Genomic DNA, 15,366 nt, shown 5'->3' with positions numbered 1-15,366 from the left:
CCACTTTCATCTTGGTTCAATATGAAACTAGAGCCGACAGCTGGCTAGCTTAGCTTAGCATATTAGCATAGCATGAAAACTTATTAGTGTCATTCTGCCAGGCTAAAACACTTTGGTTTTTGTATGGCTTACTGTAGATAGTCTTTATGCTAAGCTAAGCTAATTAGCTGCCGGCTATAGCCACATATTCACTGTACAGAGGGTGGAATTAATCTTCTTAAGTAACTCCTGGTAAGAGAGTATTTCCTAAAATGTTGAATTATTCCCTACATAGAGCTGTAGGCTAATTCACCTTTGCCAACAAGCAAGATGGGCGACTTTACTTTCCTCAACAATAACAGCAACATAGCTACATCATGCTTGGTCAACAATTACTAAAGAAACAGTAAACAAACTAACTACATGAAATAAACCTTATGAAGCACAAAATAATACACTGCTCTCATCACTTGCTGCTAATCCAAATAAGCCGAGTAGTGAATTAGCCTGAGACACTCCAACCAGCTATATGTCAGACAGGATCAAGATTGGGCAATGACGCTTCTAGAGCCTCTTGTCTCTCAGGCTTTACTGGCACGAAACACAACAGTACAGAGTGGAAACAAAAGAGCTACATGTGCTAGGCTACTTTAGTTCTGGTTTGCAGCTGAATAGCTTATTTTAGCATAAAAATGGAGGGAAACAGCAAGCCTGGCTCTGTCAAAAGGCAAAAAAACTTTACACTTCGGTTTTTATACAGATTAAACAAATGAGATATGACTTGTTAATTTGTGAGCTTTAGAAGTGTTGGTTGGGTCATTTTGTTACCTTTAGAAAGTCAGACTAGCAGTTTCCCTGCTTCCAGCTACATATTGACCCTACAGAAGTGAGATTGGTATCAATCTTCTCACCCAACTCTTGCCAAGAAAGAGAATGAACATATTTCCCAAAATGTCAAACTATTCCTTTAAATAAATTCTGAATTTTTTAGATTTTTTGTAAGTCATGCTAACAATTTTTAATAACGTGTAGAGCTCGAACGATTAATGGATTAGTCAACTGACAACAAAATAATCGACCACTATTTGGAGATCGATTAAAGTAAACACGTGTGCAGTGAGGACAGATATGCAGCCTTATCTCCACCTAAGTCTGTCAGCTAAGAAGTGTGTTTGTGTTCTCCTGCAGGTCTGCCTGTGTCAGCGTGTTTTTACAGCCATGCTGTGCTCACTAAGATTTGTATTTCGTCAACGGCTTAGTCAGTTCGGAGTCAGGTCACAGTGGTCAGGTAATCTGTAACTGTGTATCGTCTATGTGGAGCCAAACGTCTAAAATATATCTAAATTTTGGCACTTCTTTGCTTCATAATGACATTTTCATTTTAGTAAATTCCACTGTTAAGTAAAGTAGAGGTACGGTATGTCAGCAATCAACAGTCTCAACAGATAAAGGCTGAACTGGCTCGAAGTTTGTTGTGCACATCCTTGTGGACCCCCTGGGATGCAGAAGCTTGTCATCTTTGTGCTGATACCTCACTATGGCTCTGTCACCAATTTGTGCAGATTTTGAATTTGAGCCTGTTTGTCAAATGGACCAAAAAATAATAATTTATATTGTGTGCAACAAAGGTAAAATATGCCTCTGAAAATATTTGAAAACACTTGTAGTTGCACATATGAGCATGTCACAAACAGACATGAACACCGTTTTATGTGACGTTCTGACAGATGGATGACAAGAAAATGCAGGTTGAGTCATATCTGTGGGAGACAAGTCTTTGGGCGTTGGCACTCTACTGGCTTATAATTTGGCTGTGCTGAAGCTCAACATTGACCCAGGGAGCAGCTGGCAGAGGAAACCTTCTCACTGCTCATCTGTGGGCACTGATAGGATTTGAAGTCCAGGTCACAGGTCTTCAAGTGAAGACAGAACTTGATGGGTCATTTTAAAAAGTTGAATTTGGGGCGTCACGGTGGTCTAAGACGCATACCACATGACAGAAACGTCTCCAGTTTGAATCTGGTTAAATGTTACATTGCCGACTCCCATAAAAATGTCTTTCACTTTCTTCAGATGCAGAAATCGTCCTAGCAGTGCTGATAAGGATTATGATTATTCCACAAATTAAATCTCAAGGGAAGCCCAAAGCTTATCTATTGAATTGGGAGAGGTAATGTGTGGTCTAATATCTGCTATCTAAACTCAATCACTTTCTGATAATTTGTTCGCTCTGGGTGCATCAGGTGCAAAAATGTCCAATCTATTAAAAGCACACAAAATCCTAGCATTGTGAGAGAGTGACCAGCAAGTGAACCATGAAGTGCTTAAAACAAATAATAAATAAGAGCCACCAGATTTAATCAATTTGAATTAGTGATATGACAGCGAGCATCAGTGAGCAATGTGTGCAGAGCTCTTTCAGGGTGCATTATTTTAATGACTTTTTGAAGGTGAGGGTGGTCTCTTAGGTTTGCTTTTGGTTGAAAACAATATTTTAGATTTTGTTCATACTGGAGATGAACAGAAGCCAAAACCCCTCCAAACAGATCTATAATGACACTCAAAAAGACACACGCCAGGTGTTTTTTTCCGTCCAAACAAAGCTCTGTGATTCTTATCAACTAGCTTCCTCTGTGTGTGTTTGTGTGTGTGTACCAGTGTATGTTTTCAACTAAAAGCAAACACACCCAGCCACATTCCAGCTGCTTTTAACAGACTTACAGAGGTAACCTTGTATGCAGCTCAGCGCAGATAAATCCAGTGTGTGTGTGTGTGTGTGTGTGTGTGTGTGTGTGTGTGTGTGTGTGTGTGTGTGTGTGTGTGTGTGAATTAAAGTGAGATGCAGGACAACCTCGCTACATTTTCTACACCCTGTGATTAACCATTTATAAGCATTATATTGCCTTCATGTGCTTTGGCCAAAGTACATCATCCAGAACTTAAAAAATCAGCTGCTTAACAGTGCTGAAACCACATTTCTGTTGGAAGATCAAATGAGGAGGAAAAATGCTGAAATGACGTTGTGCGGAGGCAGGTTGGAGACTTGCTGAGTATTGGAGAAGGTTTTGAGCTCTCCTGGCTTACTTCTACATGATGAAGTAACTCATGTATCAGAACAACAATTACCAACCAGCTATGAAATTGAGTAACAACACCCAACATGTCCGGACAACAAGTCTCTTGACTGGCTCTTTGTTCACTGGAGCAGAACACCTCTCTGAACATGTAAGACAGGTTAGTGGTAATGATGCCACTTCACTCTCCTCCGTTCACAATGACAGTTGTCATCTTGAATCCTTGACGGATGCCAATATGATGTAATCTGCAATCTGTATTTATTCTAACAAACTGAGTCTGATACTTCTAGTTTTAACTGCAGTCTTTGGTGTTCTCATGCTGTTTTACAGACTGCAACTCCAGTTCAGGTCTGTTTATTTTACGACATCCCTGCAATACTGACAAGCTTACGAATAGGAAACAGTGTGTCTGGTGGTGGAAGCTGACAGGAAGCTTTTTGATGCTCATACTCACACATTGAGCATTGTACGGTGGCTACAGTGGTTCAAGCTGCTGCCACTTTGCCCTCTTTGGCTGAAGCTGGACCACATGAATAAATAACATGCACTACATTATAATTATTAGTTTTCTTATTCCTTCTGCAGTTGCTGTTAATCTTAAAAATATAATCGAGAGAAAGTCTGTCAAGATATTGTTCAAAAGGCTGTGAGATCATTGTTTTCAGAATTAATTTCTTTCATTGACTGAGTTGAATAAAAACTTCAAAAACACCAGTCGTTCTTTATTGTTATATAAATAATTTACTTCTTTATATGTGGTTGGTTTGCCTGACCAAAGGCTGTTACACAAGTTTTGTTCTTAATTTGTTCTCAGGTTAGTTAGGATAGAGTATAGCGCATCAAGGCTATATTTGTATATGGTGTTGTGGTCAGTATGTTGCAACTATTTCCTGTGAACCTTTGAAATGAGTGAAGTGATGTAACAGTGTGTAATATAGTAATACAATATCCAAAATATGGGATATTTCTGTGCTTTTAAAATAATTGTTTGACATTTTGTGAAATATGCGCATTTGCTTTGCTAACTATTTCATGGAATCTCTGGTGGTTGCCTGGCAACTGCTAAGAGCCAAGTAATAGTCTGACCCCCGTAAAAAAGCAAATTCTCATGTGTATACTTTGTTTTTGTACATATTAAACAAACAAGACATAACATTTATTTATAAGCATGTATTTGTAAGCTTTAGAGGTGCTGCTGGCTGGATTTTGGCTAGCAGCTCCAACTCTCTGCCAGAAAGGGAATAAGTGCATTTCCCAAAATGTTGATTTCTTGCCTTAATTTGCTTCTATGCTTTTAACTATGCTAATGTTACTTGTTTTAATGCTAATGTTGAGTACCAGGGGCCTTTTAACCCATGTTGCCTGCTGATGGTTTGGGACACACACAGCTCATTTCTCATGACCTGCTGAGCTAACTTTACACAGTCTGAGTCATAGCGTTGTTACTGCTACTAGCTGCCATATCTCACTGGAATTCAATGTGTCATGTCAGATAGCTAGAACTGACAGGTGGCATATGGTAAAAAACTAGAAACAGTAATTTTTCTTGAGCAAATAAATCCTGAAAATCTCCATATATTATAAGCCATTATGACATGGTGGCACTGAGTTTTCTTCCCGATACTGCACATGCATATTCCATTGTAAAAAGGGAAAACCAACTATAATTTTCTTGCTTTAACTATGGACATGGTTTGTTACTGATTTCATCTCGTCACTTTTGATATATCCTGGATCTTATTGTGGTGTTGATGTATGGTTAATGTAGCTTTATAATGAATCTTATTGTCTGTTGCGCATTGCTTGCAGTGAGTGCCCTATGTGCCTCTGCAAAGTTGGTTTCAAAGCAGCAACAAGCACACAGCTGAATCATTATGACTGACATGTCTAGCAACATGTTAAGAGTCTAGAACATTAAGAGTATTTTTATAAGTGTAAAACAAATGTTGGGCTTCATAGAGCCAATATTTGTCTTTTTGTAGGTGTGCTCTGTGTATGAGAGATGTACATGTGTGGCAGGACATACAATTTTATATGCTGCAGTGTGTAAACACCAGATGAGGAGTGCCATAGTGATTAGAAGATATCACATTTGGACAATTGTAGTGCATTGTGTGTGTGTGTTGTATGATATTAAACAAAAGTTTTCTGAATCTGAGAACAGGTGGTTGCACATCAGATATTTTGACATGATTCACTATGCAGATAACTGTTGCAGTCACCTCAGTGGTAAACAACGCTGCCTCAGGCCACAACGCTACTTATAGCTCCACTGTGGCTAAAGAGGTCAGTGGTTACAATGTTTCAAGGTCCAAGGAAATGAAAAGAATTCCTTTTTGACTTGACGTCTTGCCTGAAATAAAACATGTTCCTGCTCATGATCCTCAACTGCCTGCATGTTTGGACATGAAGGAGCGGGAGTGATCCTCAGTGAATACTGTCAATGTCCATTATCCTGTCTTTGTCCTGCCTGACTACATTCAATTCTGCCTCAACATCCTGTGTTTCTACACCAAGACTGTCCTATCTTATTTCATATTCTTCACTCATCTGTTACATGCTATATTATGATGTTACACTATATGAAAAGGCCTACCTGAAGGAAGTAGATTACCTGACCAACTGGTATCAGGACAACAACCTACTCCTGAACATCAGCAAGACTAAGGAGCTGATTGTGGACTTTGGGAAGAAGCAGGGAAGAAACTATGCCCCCTTTAATATCTACGGATCCTCAGTGGAGAGAGTGGGCAGCTTCAAGTACCTCGTACCTAGTGTCCACATCACCGAGGGCCTGACCTGGGCGCTGTATACTGACTCAGTGGTGAGAAAGGCAAGATAGAGGCTGTTTCAGCTCAGATAGCTTGAGGAAATTCCGGGTATACTCAAAATACAGAGGAATTTCTACTCCTACACCATAGAGAGCGTCCTGATGGGAAACATCACTTCTTGGCCCTGCAAAGAGTGGTTAATTTGGCTGAACATACAATAGGCGAAGCTCTACACTGCCTCAAGGATATTTACACCAGGCGTTGCAAGAATAAGGCTAGGACAATCATTAAAGATCCCAACCACCCCGATAACAGCCTTTTCTCCCTGCTGCATGGTCGGGAAGAAGGTACAGGATACACCGCCGCTAAATCATACACATATATTTATTACTTTAACTCTTTTTAATGCACAGCTTAAAGGAACTGGTGGGATAACGTTTACAATAAACTTGATTGATTGATGCCATTCAACAGTCTCTCTCATTGAGAAAGTGAATGTTGGTGAAGTGACAGCTCCATATCATGACATGCTGAGATGTGTTTCGCAACCCACTGAGCTCAACCAGCTGACTGCCGCAGTGAGAGGGGGATGTGTGAGTGGGGGACGGCACTCAAGCATAGAAAAGAGCTTCTTTTAAATCAAGATCTATGTTCACACACACATGCATACTCACACGCATGCACGTGTGCACCTATGCCAACACATACACACACACACACACGCGCACACACACGCACGCACACACACGCACGCACACAGACTTTGAGCTAGAGTCAGCAGGAAATGCTATGGTGAAATCAAAGAGTGAAAATCCCCCAGCAACTCATATGTGTGTGTGTGTGTGCATGTGATGTGAAAGAAGGAAGTCAAAGAGTCTTTTAAAACATTTCCTTACTCTCTTTGGTCTCCATGTTTAAATAGATAGCAGAGTTTATGAGGGCCTTCACTAAATCTATTCACCTTCTTTTTTCCCTCATTTTATCAATTAATCAGTTAATTAACCATATACCTACTATCCATTGCTTAAATCAGTATTTCATACTCTGTCATTACAGACTACACCATTTGACAAGATCAAGGTGTAGATTTAAACCTGCATTCATTTTTCTGGCTGCTTAGAGGCAAACACAACATTGACAAAGTTGGCAAACCTGTTAGCAAACAGTTTCCTATTTACACATCCCACGGCCATGGAGCAACATTAGCATTAATTTAGAGTAATATTTCTGGACACTCTGTGAACACAAGTCCAATATTTACTATTTCTTTGGCTCTCTTTTGGTCTCCACCAACTCCTGAGGGAAATATCTGCTTCTTTAGCGGCTAACTGCTCGACTGGGTTCAGCAGCTGCTCGCTAACTTTGCCTGTGGTTTGGTGCTGAGCAGTGGGATTATCAGAGCTTTCTCACTGAAAACATCTGCATCCTGTATCTGAAACCAAATTGGTGAGAACTGTGAATGAACTGTGAGTGAATCAAAACAATAAAATCGCAGGCTGACAAACCAAAACAATGAGCTGAAAGATGATAAAACGCTCTAGTGGAGCTCAAGGGAACTGAGTCAGGTTACTCTGTGCTTTGTGGTTTTCATCACTACAAGCGACCTCTTTCACCTTATATATAGTAATTTGATCCATTTTTAATCTAAAAATTTTGATTAGTACAGCTTTAAGAAAAAACATTTGGTGACTCTTTGGCCTTTCTTCCACCATCAGCCCCTAAATTTCCACATGTACACGAGTACAAATCAAAAAATCTAATCAGGCAGATTACATTAAATTTTAAGAGCATATATGCTCCCCAGAGGATCATTATTAAATATTCCATGGCTCTAAGAATAGCATCATAGTCAGTATTTTAATTTCATCTGCCACAGAGGAAAGTGCCTCAAGAAAGAGTCCTTGTACACGGGCTCCAACACAACTGACATCAACTAAGAAACTTTGAAAGCTACAAAACCAATACTTTTTTCCACAACAGGTTGGTGCCACATAATAGTTAATATCACTTCTTCTAACGTGTGTAATGGTGACAATTTTGTAAATTACTGCTCCACTGAGGAGATATTATCACCCTGACTGTGAGTGTTGAAAACTAACTCACCTTTATTGGCTCAGTGCTGAATTTAATCTTCCTATTGACTGGGGCAGGCTCCTCTTCCTCTGGAAGGCCCGCAATTTCGGAGCAGCTGCTCTCTGGCTGGTATGCCTCCTCATCTTCCTCATCTTCCTCATCGTCCAACTGGCTGCCTCCAGAGTCCTCCTCACCGAGCCCGCTGTACGCACTGATATCCACCAGATCCCCCTCCGAGTAATCCTCCTTCCTCGAGCCATCTTCATCGTTCTCCTCGTCCTCTTCCTCTTCCTCTCCCCCCCTCTCAGAGTCCCCTTCTTTCTCCTCCGAAGAAGGGGAGAAAGTTGGAGGCTCTTTTTCTCCATTTTCCAGTGAGGCATGAACCACGGCCTGCACCAGCCTGGCTCCAGCGTCAGACCCCCCAGTGGAGCCGTCCTGCTCTGCAGCTTGCCGCTCCCGCTCTGGAGCAGCCATGGTACTTGACCCCCTGGCTTCAGTCGTTGCTGGCTGGGCCTCCAATTCTGGTTTAGCCTCTGAAGAGGAGGAAGTGACAGCTAATGAGGACGATGAGGAGTGGGAGGAGCTGGAGAGCTTGTCTCCTGACTGTCCGAACGCCTCCTTCTCCTCACTTGTTACCGCTCCTCCTATGCTCACTTCTGGAAGCTCTGCTGCCTGGGCGCTCACACCTCCTGCTGTCACCTCCTCTCGGTCCTCCTTACCTGGAGGGACCACCTTCGCCTGAGAGAGAAAGAGACAGAGAGATAATCTAATCATTATGGTTTTGGGTTCACACACTTTATTTCAACCAGCTTCCTTTTCTTCTATCACAGTTTGTGATTTCCTTCATCTAAGGGACTTTTCCCTCACGTTAAGCAAATTCTTCTCACCTTCCTCCCACCAGCCTCTGCTCTTGCGGGAGGTTTGGGCTTTGGTGCCAGGGCAGGTCCTGACCGGCGTTTGGGGAGGTAGAGATTGTTTTGCAGTTCGCCCTTCTCGAACACAGCACTGAGCTGGCTCACGGTGGGGCTGACAGCGTCATCGGGCCCCATTGCAGCTGCAGCAGCAGGAAGAGTAGCGGGAGCAGGAACAGGAGGGTCGTCCAGCCGGTCGAGAGCCTCAGTGGAACCATTAAAACGAGCCACAACATCCAGACGGCTGTCCTGGAAACCTGACGCTCGCTCCTTCTTCAGCAAGATCCGGTTGGTGGCTGCTTGCTTCTCCTGTAGGAGACAAAAACAGTCAATCAAATGGCCAAAAGCTTTAATCAGACTTAATCATGAATGTCTGTACCAAATTTTGTGTTCATCCATTCAGTAGATGACAAGCTATTTCACTGAAGAACTGAGAGATTTGACCTGCTAGTGGCAATGGAAGAAAAGTCGGCTGATCAACTAAGGCAGTAGAGAAATGATTCCCTACTCACAGCAATCTATCCAATAATTTTTAAGATATTTCACCCTGAACTGCATATGTCAACCACATGATGGCACTACAGGAAAAGTCAAGGAATCGCAAAAATCAATAGGATTCATCCTCTGGGGACCAATACATCCAAATGTTGTTCAGATAGTACAGTCTTTATCAACATGACCAACCGATCGACAGACAGACTGACCGACATACAGAGTCACACTGCTAGGACAGCTAAACATCAAACACACAATTAAGTAAAACAAAGATGCTTCTGACCTGTAGAGTCCGCTGTTCAAAGATCCTCCTGGTTTCCTGGAGCTTGGAGAAACCCCCGCCCTCCCCCCCTGCTTTGGAGTCAAAACGGTTGACCCTCTCTGAGACTGTGCCTCCAAGTTTGAGCAGAGCGCTGTGGTCGACGTTCTCGTTGAGGCTTGATGCCCTCGGCAGAGACAGTTTCACCGCCTGCTCTTTATCTGACAATGACAGGAATGTCAATTGTGAATCTTGTTGAAAGAAAAAAAAAGGAAAGAGAGAGGTTTGTTAAAGAAAAAAAAAAATCACACAATTTGGGTATTATTGCAATGGTTTTGGCTAACAATTATGTTGACATTGTACTTAACAAGTAACAAGTAATCACACAAAGTGTTGGTGTGTATTGCCCTCATGGACTTTGACGTTTTACTGTGTTCCCTGATCTCACCAATTACTTTAGTGGGTAAAATGTTACCATGTTTGTTGACATTTGCCACTTTTCTTTCACGTTCAAAGGTTTTCCCCCAAAAATATTCCAAATTATTTTAAGAACATGGCAATTTAAAGAAGTAACCCTGGCAACCAAGTTTGGCTGAGGTTGCTGGAGTTCCTCAAATCCAATAAAGAGCAGAACACAGTACATATAACCTGTAGCCCCACAAAATAATGTAGTTAGCTAATGATATGCTAACTCTTGCCTTGGAAACGGTTACTACGGTAGGTAGTAAGCTAGTTAGCAGGACATGCTAATATAATTGTAGTTTACGTTAGAGCAGACAAACACTGTTTAATCCATTCCTCAAACTTTTCTTATTGTGTTTTTGGAGAAAGCTTGAAAATCCAGCTATGCCTAAACACAGTTCCTAAGTTATGATTGGACAATTACTGTTTGAGGGTATAATCATAATCATCATGATTTTATAGTTATCATTTTCCTCACATTGTTAATTTTAAAGGCTTGGACAAAAAATCGAAGTGGTGAAGTGCCTTACCAATCATTTTGGCTCCGTCCTCCTCATCACCAGGAGACTGCATCTGCATAAACATGTTCTTGATGCGGTGAACGTTTGATCCATATCTCCGGCCCCTTGCGGTTGGGCGGGGCAGAGGTGCAGGCTTTGAGGCAGGGTCAGAGCCTCCATTGGCGGCATTGTTGAGGTGGTCAGTGGCCTTCTTCAGCGCTGCCAGCCCTGCCTCATAGGCATTGCGGTGTGGCGAGGGACTCCTTAAATTCGAGCTCCCACTTCCTCCACTACTCCCACCGGAGGCCCCGTTGCCCCCCGTGGCCGACGGGGGCTCAGTCTTCATCATATTTGGTAAATCAAATGTCCCCTGGTGAACAGCAGGTCAGCAGGAAGGAAGGTGGCAGCATCCTGGAGCTGTATGATATTCACCTCCTGGAACACACAGAGAAACAGACAGATTAATGGTTTATATTTATGATTCATCGTTTCTGTAATATCTAAACAAATACCACAGATGAGTTACCATAACCCAAAGCAATATCTTGAAACTTCTGCCTTAGTCTGATGAGCAACCAACAAACCAAAAATATATTTATCATATTTGAAATTATATGAAATAGAAATGGTTTTTGTAAAGCTGGAAACCACAAATATCTGTTGTTTTTAGGTTACTAAAAACAACCAATATCTGTTGTTTTAGGGTTTTTAGGTTACTCCAGGTAAAACTGATTATTTGATCTGCAGAAATAATGAAATGAGTTCATTAATCAATTAGTTGACCAACAGAAAATTAACAGACAACATTTTAAAAGATCAATTAAATGCTTTAGGTCGTTAATCAAGATAAAAATGCAAAATATTCACTGGTTCCAGCTTCTCAAATGTTGCTTTTTTGCTGTGTTTATTTCTATACAATTGTACATAATTGAGTATGGGCAACAAGCAAACTAAAGACATCACCTTCTGCATTTGGAACTTGACTAAACTGATTAATCATAAAAATTCAATCATTTTTAAGCAGAAGTGCCAAACGGACTCCACTGATTCCAGCTTCTCAAATGTCAATCATTACAGAAGTTGGGGTCTTTGTATAAGACTGCAGGACAACAGGCGGAAGGAGAGAAAAGACAGTTGGGTTTAAACTTTGACAAAAAAAAAAATATATATATATATACATATATATATACATATATACACATGCAGAAAATAGGCACCATATAGCCTCACAACTGCCTCACTGTGTATTTCATAACACCCACATGGCACTCCAGCAGCCGTCAGAATAATCCAATTAAAATGATGACGCACTCTGACCTCACGTGTCTTGTGTGTCTTCATGTTGTTGCTCTGACAGCCAAACTTGCTTTGTGACAAAGTCAGTGCATGAATACAGAGCACTCTAGTGGTCCCCAGATATCAAAGTGTTTTCTCATGATCACAATCTAATTTACTGGCTGATTGCGTTTGCAGTTTCTGCTGTCAGTCTGTGCTATAGTAACACCTGATGTTTTCATCAGCCCTGGTTTCGAATTCTGCATTTTATGTCAGCAAATAAGCAATGACACCAAACACAATTGATAATTGGGTACCTTGATACCTACAGTAACACCTCAATAGATAAATATGAGCAGACGCAGAAAAATAGGGTTTAGTAAAATTTCAAATTAGCAGACTTCAGCAGGTTCATACTGAAATGTGACCTCACCACAAAGGTTGAAACAACAGACGATCTTATCTAGGAGAAATTTCAAGAAAATGTTTATTACATCATGAATTAATTAAATAATCATTGGAAAAGAGCAGCAGCTATGGGTGAGCTCATGTTCCATCTTACTGAGCATATTAGGGGCTCTGATTAGCAGCTTTTCCCTAAAAATTCTCAAATTTCATTATTTTCTTTGCTCACTGCCTTTCAGTGATTTGATGTTGTGCTAGCAGTTTTGTGACCAGCTGATAAAACTCAAGAAAGCAAGTTTAGCAAAGCAAATACCTTAAGGGAATAGTTTGACATTTTGGGAAATACACTCTATACACTTTTTTTGCTTTCCTGCCGAGAGTTAGATGAGAAAATTGATACCATGCTCACACAAAGCTACAGGTAGCAGTCTGTTAGCTTTGCACACACTGGAAACATAGGGGGAAACAACCAGCCTGGCTCTGAATTAACATGTGTTAATATATAATGTATATATAACATATGTGTTAAGCTCACAAATTAACATGTTGTATCTAATCTGTTTAATCTGTACAAAAAAAGCGTAAATACGGCACATTGTAATTTGGAATGAATGAATGAACCTTTATTGATCCCTACAGGGGAAATTCACTTGTTACTGCAGCTCAAAATTAGAAGAAAAAGTGAGATGAATAAGATAAGATAATAAGATAAAATATAAATATATAATATAAAATATATATATACATATACATATACACACTACACACACCTGTCACATATACAGATATAACCTGCAGTAGTAATACACACATGGTGTATAGCTTTGTCCTGAAATATTGCACTGGAAATTGGATAATTGCATAAAAGAAAAAAACGGTATAAAATTTTATTGCACAAGAGTGAAACATAAGATAAATCTGATGTTAAATAAATGACAAAAAGATAAATGAATAAATAAGGTATATTGCCTCAGATATATTATGCTAAGTAGCTGTGATGTTATAAGTGGTGGATGACGGAGACATCATCACTGTGACAGTATGCTGCTGCTAAACAGTCTGACTGCCTTTGGAACAAAGGACCTGTGGTAGCACTCCTTCTGACACTGTAGGTGTAGCGGTCGGTTGCTGAAGGTGTTGTCAAAGACTGATGACAGCTTGGCTAACATCTTCATCTCATTACTATGGAATCTAGAGGACAGTCAAGGATAGAGCGAGCCCTCTTAACCAGTTTACTGAGTCTTTTTCTGTCCCTCTCTGTGTTTCCACCTCTCCAGCAGACCACTGCGTATAAGACTGCTGATGCTACCACATGACACCACAGTGTCATAAAAAGTTCTTCACAGTGTCCTGCTCACTCCACAGGACCTCAGTCTCCTCAGCATATGGAGACGACTTTGTCCCTTTTTGTACAGGACATCTGTGTTGTCTGACCAGTCCAGTTTATTGTTGAGGTGATCATGCAGGTATTTATACGCTCCCACCATCTCAATATCCAGTCCCTGGATGTTCACCGGTATAGTGTGGGACATCTTCGTGTGTAAGTCTATTACCATCTCCTTTGTCTTGCTGGTATTGAGGCCAAGGTGACTGAGCTCACACCAGTCGACAAAGTCCTTGATGACCTCCCTGTATCCCTGTTCATTCCCTTCTGATACACATCCGACGATGGATGTACCATCAGAGAACTTCTGGAGGTGACAGTCACCTGTGTTATATCTGAGGTCCAATGTGTACAGGGTGAACAGAAAAGGAGAAAGCACTGTACCCTGAGGGGCCCCGTAATGGGAGTTTATGGGCCAATTCTTGGGTGGGAACAGTGTATTTGTGGGGTCTCCACCAGTTGACTGGCAACCTCACGGTGACGATAAAACTCCAGTATTAGTGAGCTTTAAAAGGTGCTTGTAGGCAAATTTTGTTACCTTTGAAGAGAGCCAGGCTTGTCTTTGTGCTAAGCTAGCTTAACTGGCTGCTGGGGTTAGCTTCATGTTTATCGTACAGACTTGAGAGTGGTGTCTTCTCATCTAACTTTAGGGCAAGAAAGCAAATATCGATATTCCTTAACTGGAGCATTACTCGGAACAAAAACAACCTTATAGTCTATGGCAGTAACTATAAAAACGGAACAATTAGCATTAGGAGACATGAACAAAGAGAACCACCTGCCTAAACGCAAACTTCATCTCCAACAGGTGAGCAGAACTCCACAGCAAACAGGGCTAAGTAACACGGCCACTAATAAAACACTGGTGTAGCCATTTGCCATTTTAAATGAAAAATAAATGGTTTTGTAACTCAGATAATCAAATATGGACAGAACCAGAGACACATGTCATTTTCCCAAAAGAGTCAGACTGCAGGATTTGTGCGACAATTCACAGCTGAGGTGTGAAGATTGAAACTGCAGTTTGAGTTAAATTGTCACAATGATACAACATGTAGCCTACTTCATCTTACTAATTGGACACTCCTCAATACAGAACAAACACAAATCTGAAGTACAGCCTTTCCTTGCAATTTGTCTCTTTGAGTCAAAACAAGAAAAACTAGAGTCACATTTTCCACTCTGGTTCAGACCAAAGACTGACATGGTGGTGTCCTGTAACAGCATTGTGTGATGTCATCATAAATTAATGGTGCGTTTGGTTGGTCCTCATCAGTCAGAAATTTACAAGTTCACCACAGATTGCCCAAAACAAATTGGTACATGACAGTGACATTTTCCAGTAGCTCTTCAAACCTGTGGTTGTGTCAGCTACTCCATGGTGAACATCCAGTAAAGGAATGATGTGGCTACATTATAATGTTCAAAACAACCTTCAATGCAACATGAGGCACATTTTGCACCATTAAAGAGATACTCCAAATATTTAGCATTTAGCATAGACTCACAAGGGACAGATTTTAAAAAGAATGGTCAAAACTGAAGCAGCAGAAGCTGAGATATCCCAACTTTTAGTCCCTATTAGGACAACAGGTGAAGCTCCAAAAACATTGAATCCTATATTTCCCACAGTGCAAGTCACTCAGTAGTGTCTTTTGTAGATCATGTAATCCATATCTTTCAAACTCTATGACCCAAGTTTATAATACAGACTTTCCATAATCAATCTAATGAATAATTAGGTTTCAAGCCTAATGTGAGATAACCTTGATGAC

The 15,366-nt window shown here is 40.8% G+C and overlaps 1 protein-coding gene across 2 annotated transcripts in view; it reads right to left on the bottom strand.

Annotated features, from left to right (window-relative positions):
• LOC121884384 (neurabin-2-like) overlaps positions 1 to 15,366 on the bottom strand; it is a 36,143-nt gene that overhangs the window by 17,696 nt on the left and 3,081 nt on the right. Inside the window, exons 2-5 of one of the 2 annotated variants that reach the window (XM_042393170.1) lie at positions 10,558 to 10,962; positions 9,590 to 9,816; positions 8,788 to 9,120; positions 7,931 to 8,638 (exon numbers count right to left, since the gene is read on the bottom strand). In XM_042393170.1, coding sequence (XP_042249104.1) covers positions 7,931 to 8,638; positions 8,788 to 9,120; positions 9,590 to 9,816; positions 10,558 to 10,876 — 1,587 coding nt within the window. In that variant the 5' untranslated portion in view covers positions 10,877 to 10,962. The remainder of the gene's footprint in view (positions 1 to 7,930; positions 8,639 to 8,787; positions 9,121 to 9,589; positions 9,817 to 10,557; positions 10,963 to 15,366) is intronic. The other variant, XM_042393171.1, reaches the window with a different exon arrangement.

Source organism: Thunnus maccoyii, chromosome 18 (assembly GCF_910596095.1).
Source record: "Thunnus maccoyii chromosome 18, fThuMac1.1, whole genome shotgun sequence".
NCBI classification, from domain to species: Eukaryota; Metazoa; Chordata; class Actinopteri; order Scombriformes; family Scombridae; genus Thunnus; species Thunnus maccoyii.
Note: the sequence above shows the minus strand (reverse complement) of the source record. Positions and strands in the feature narration are given on the sequence as shown.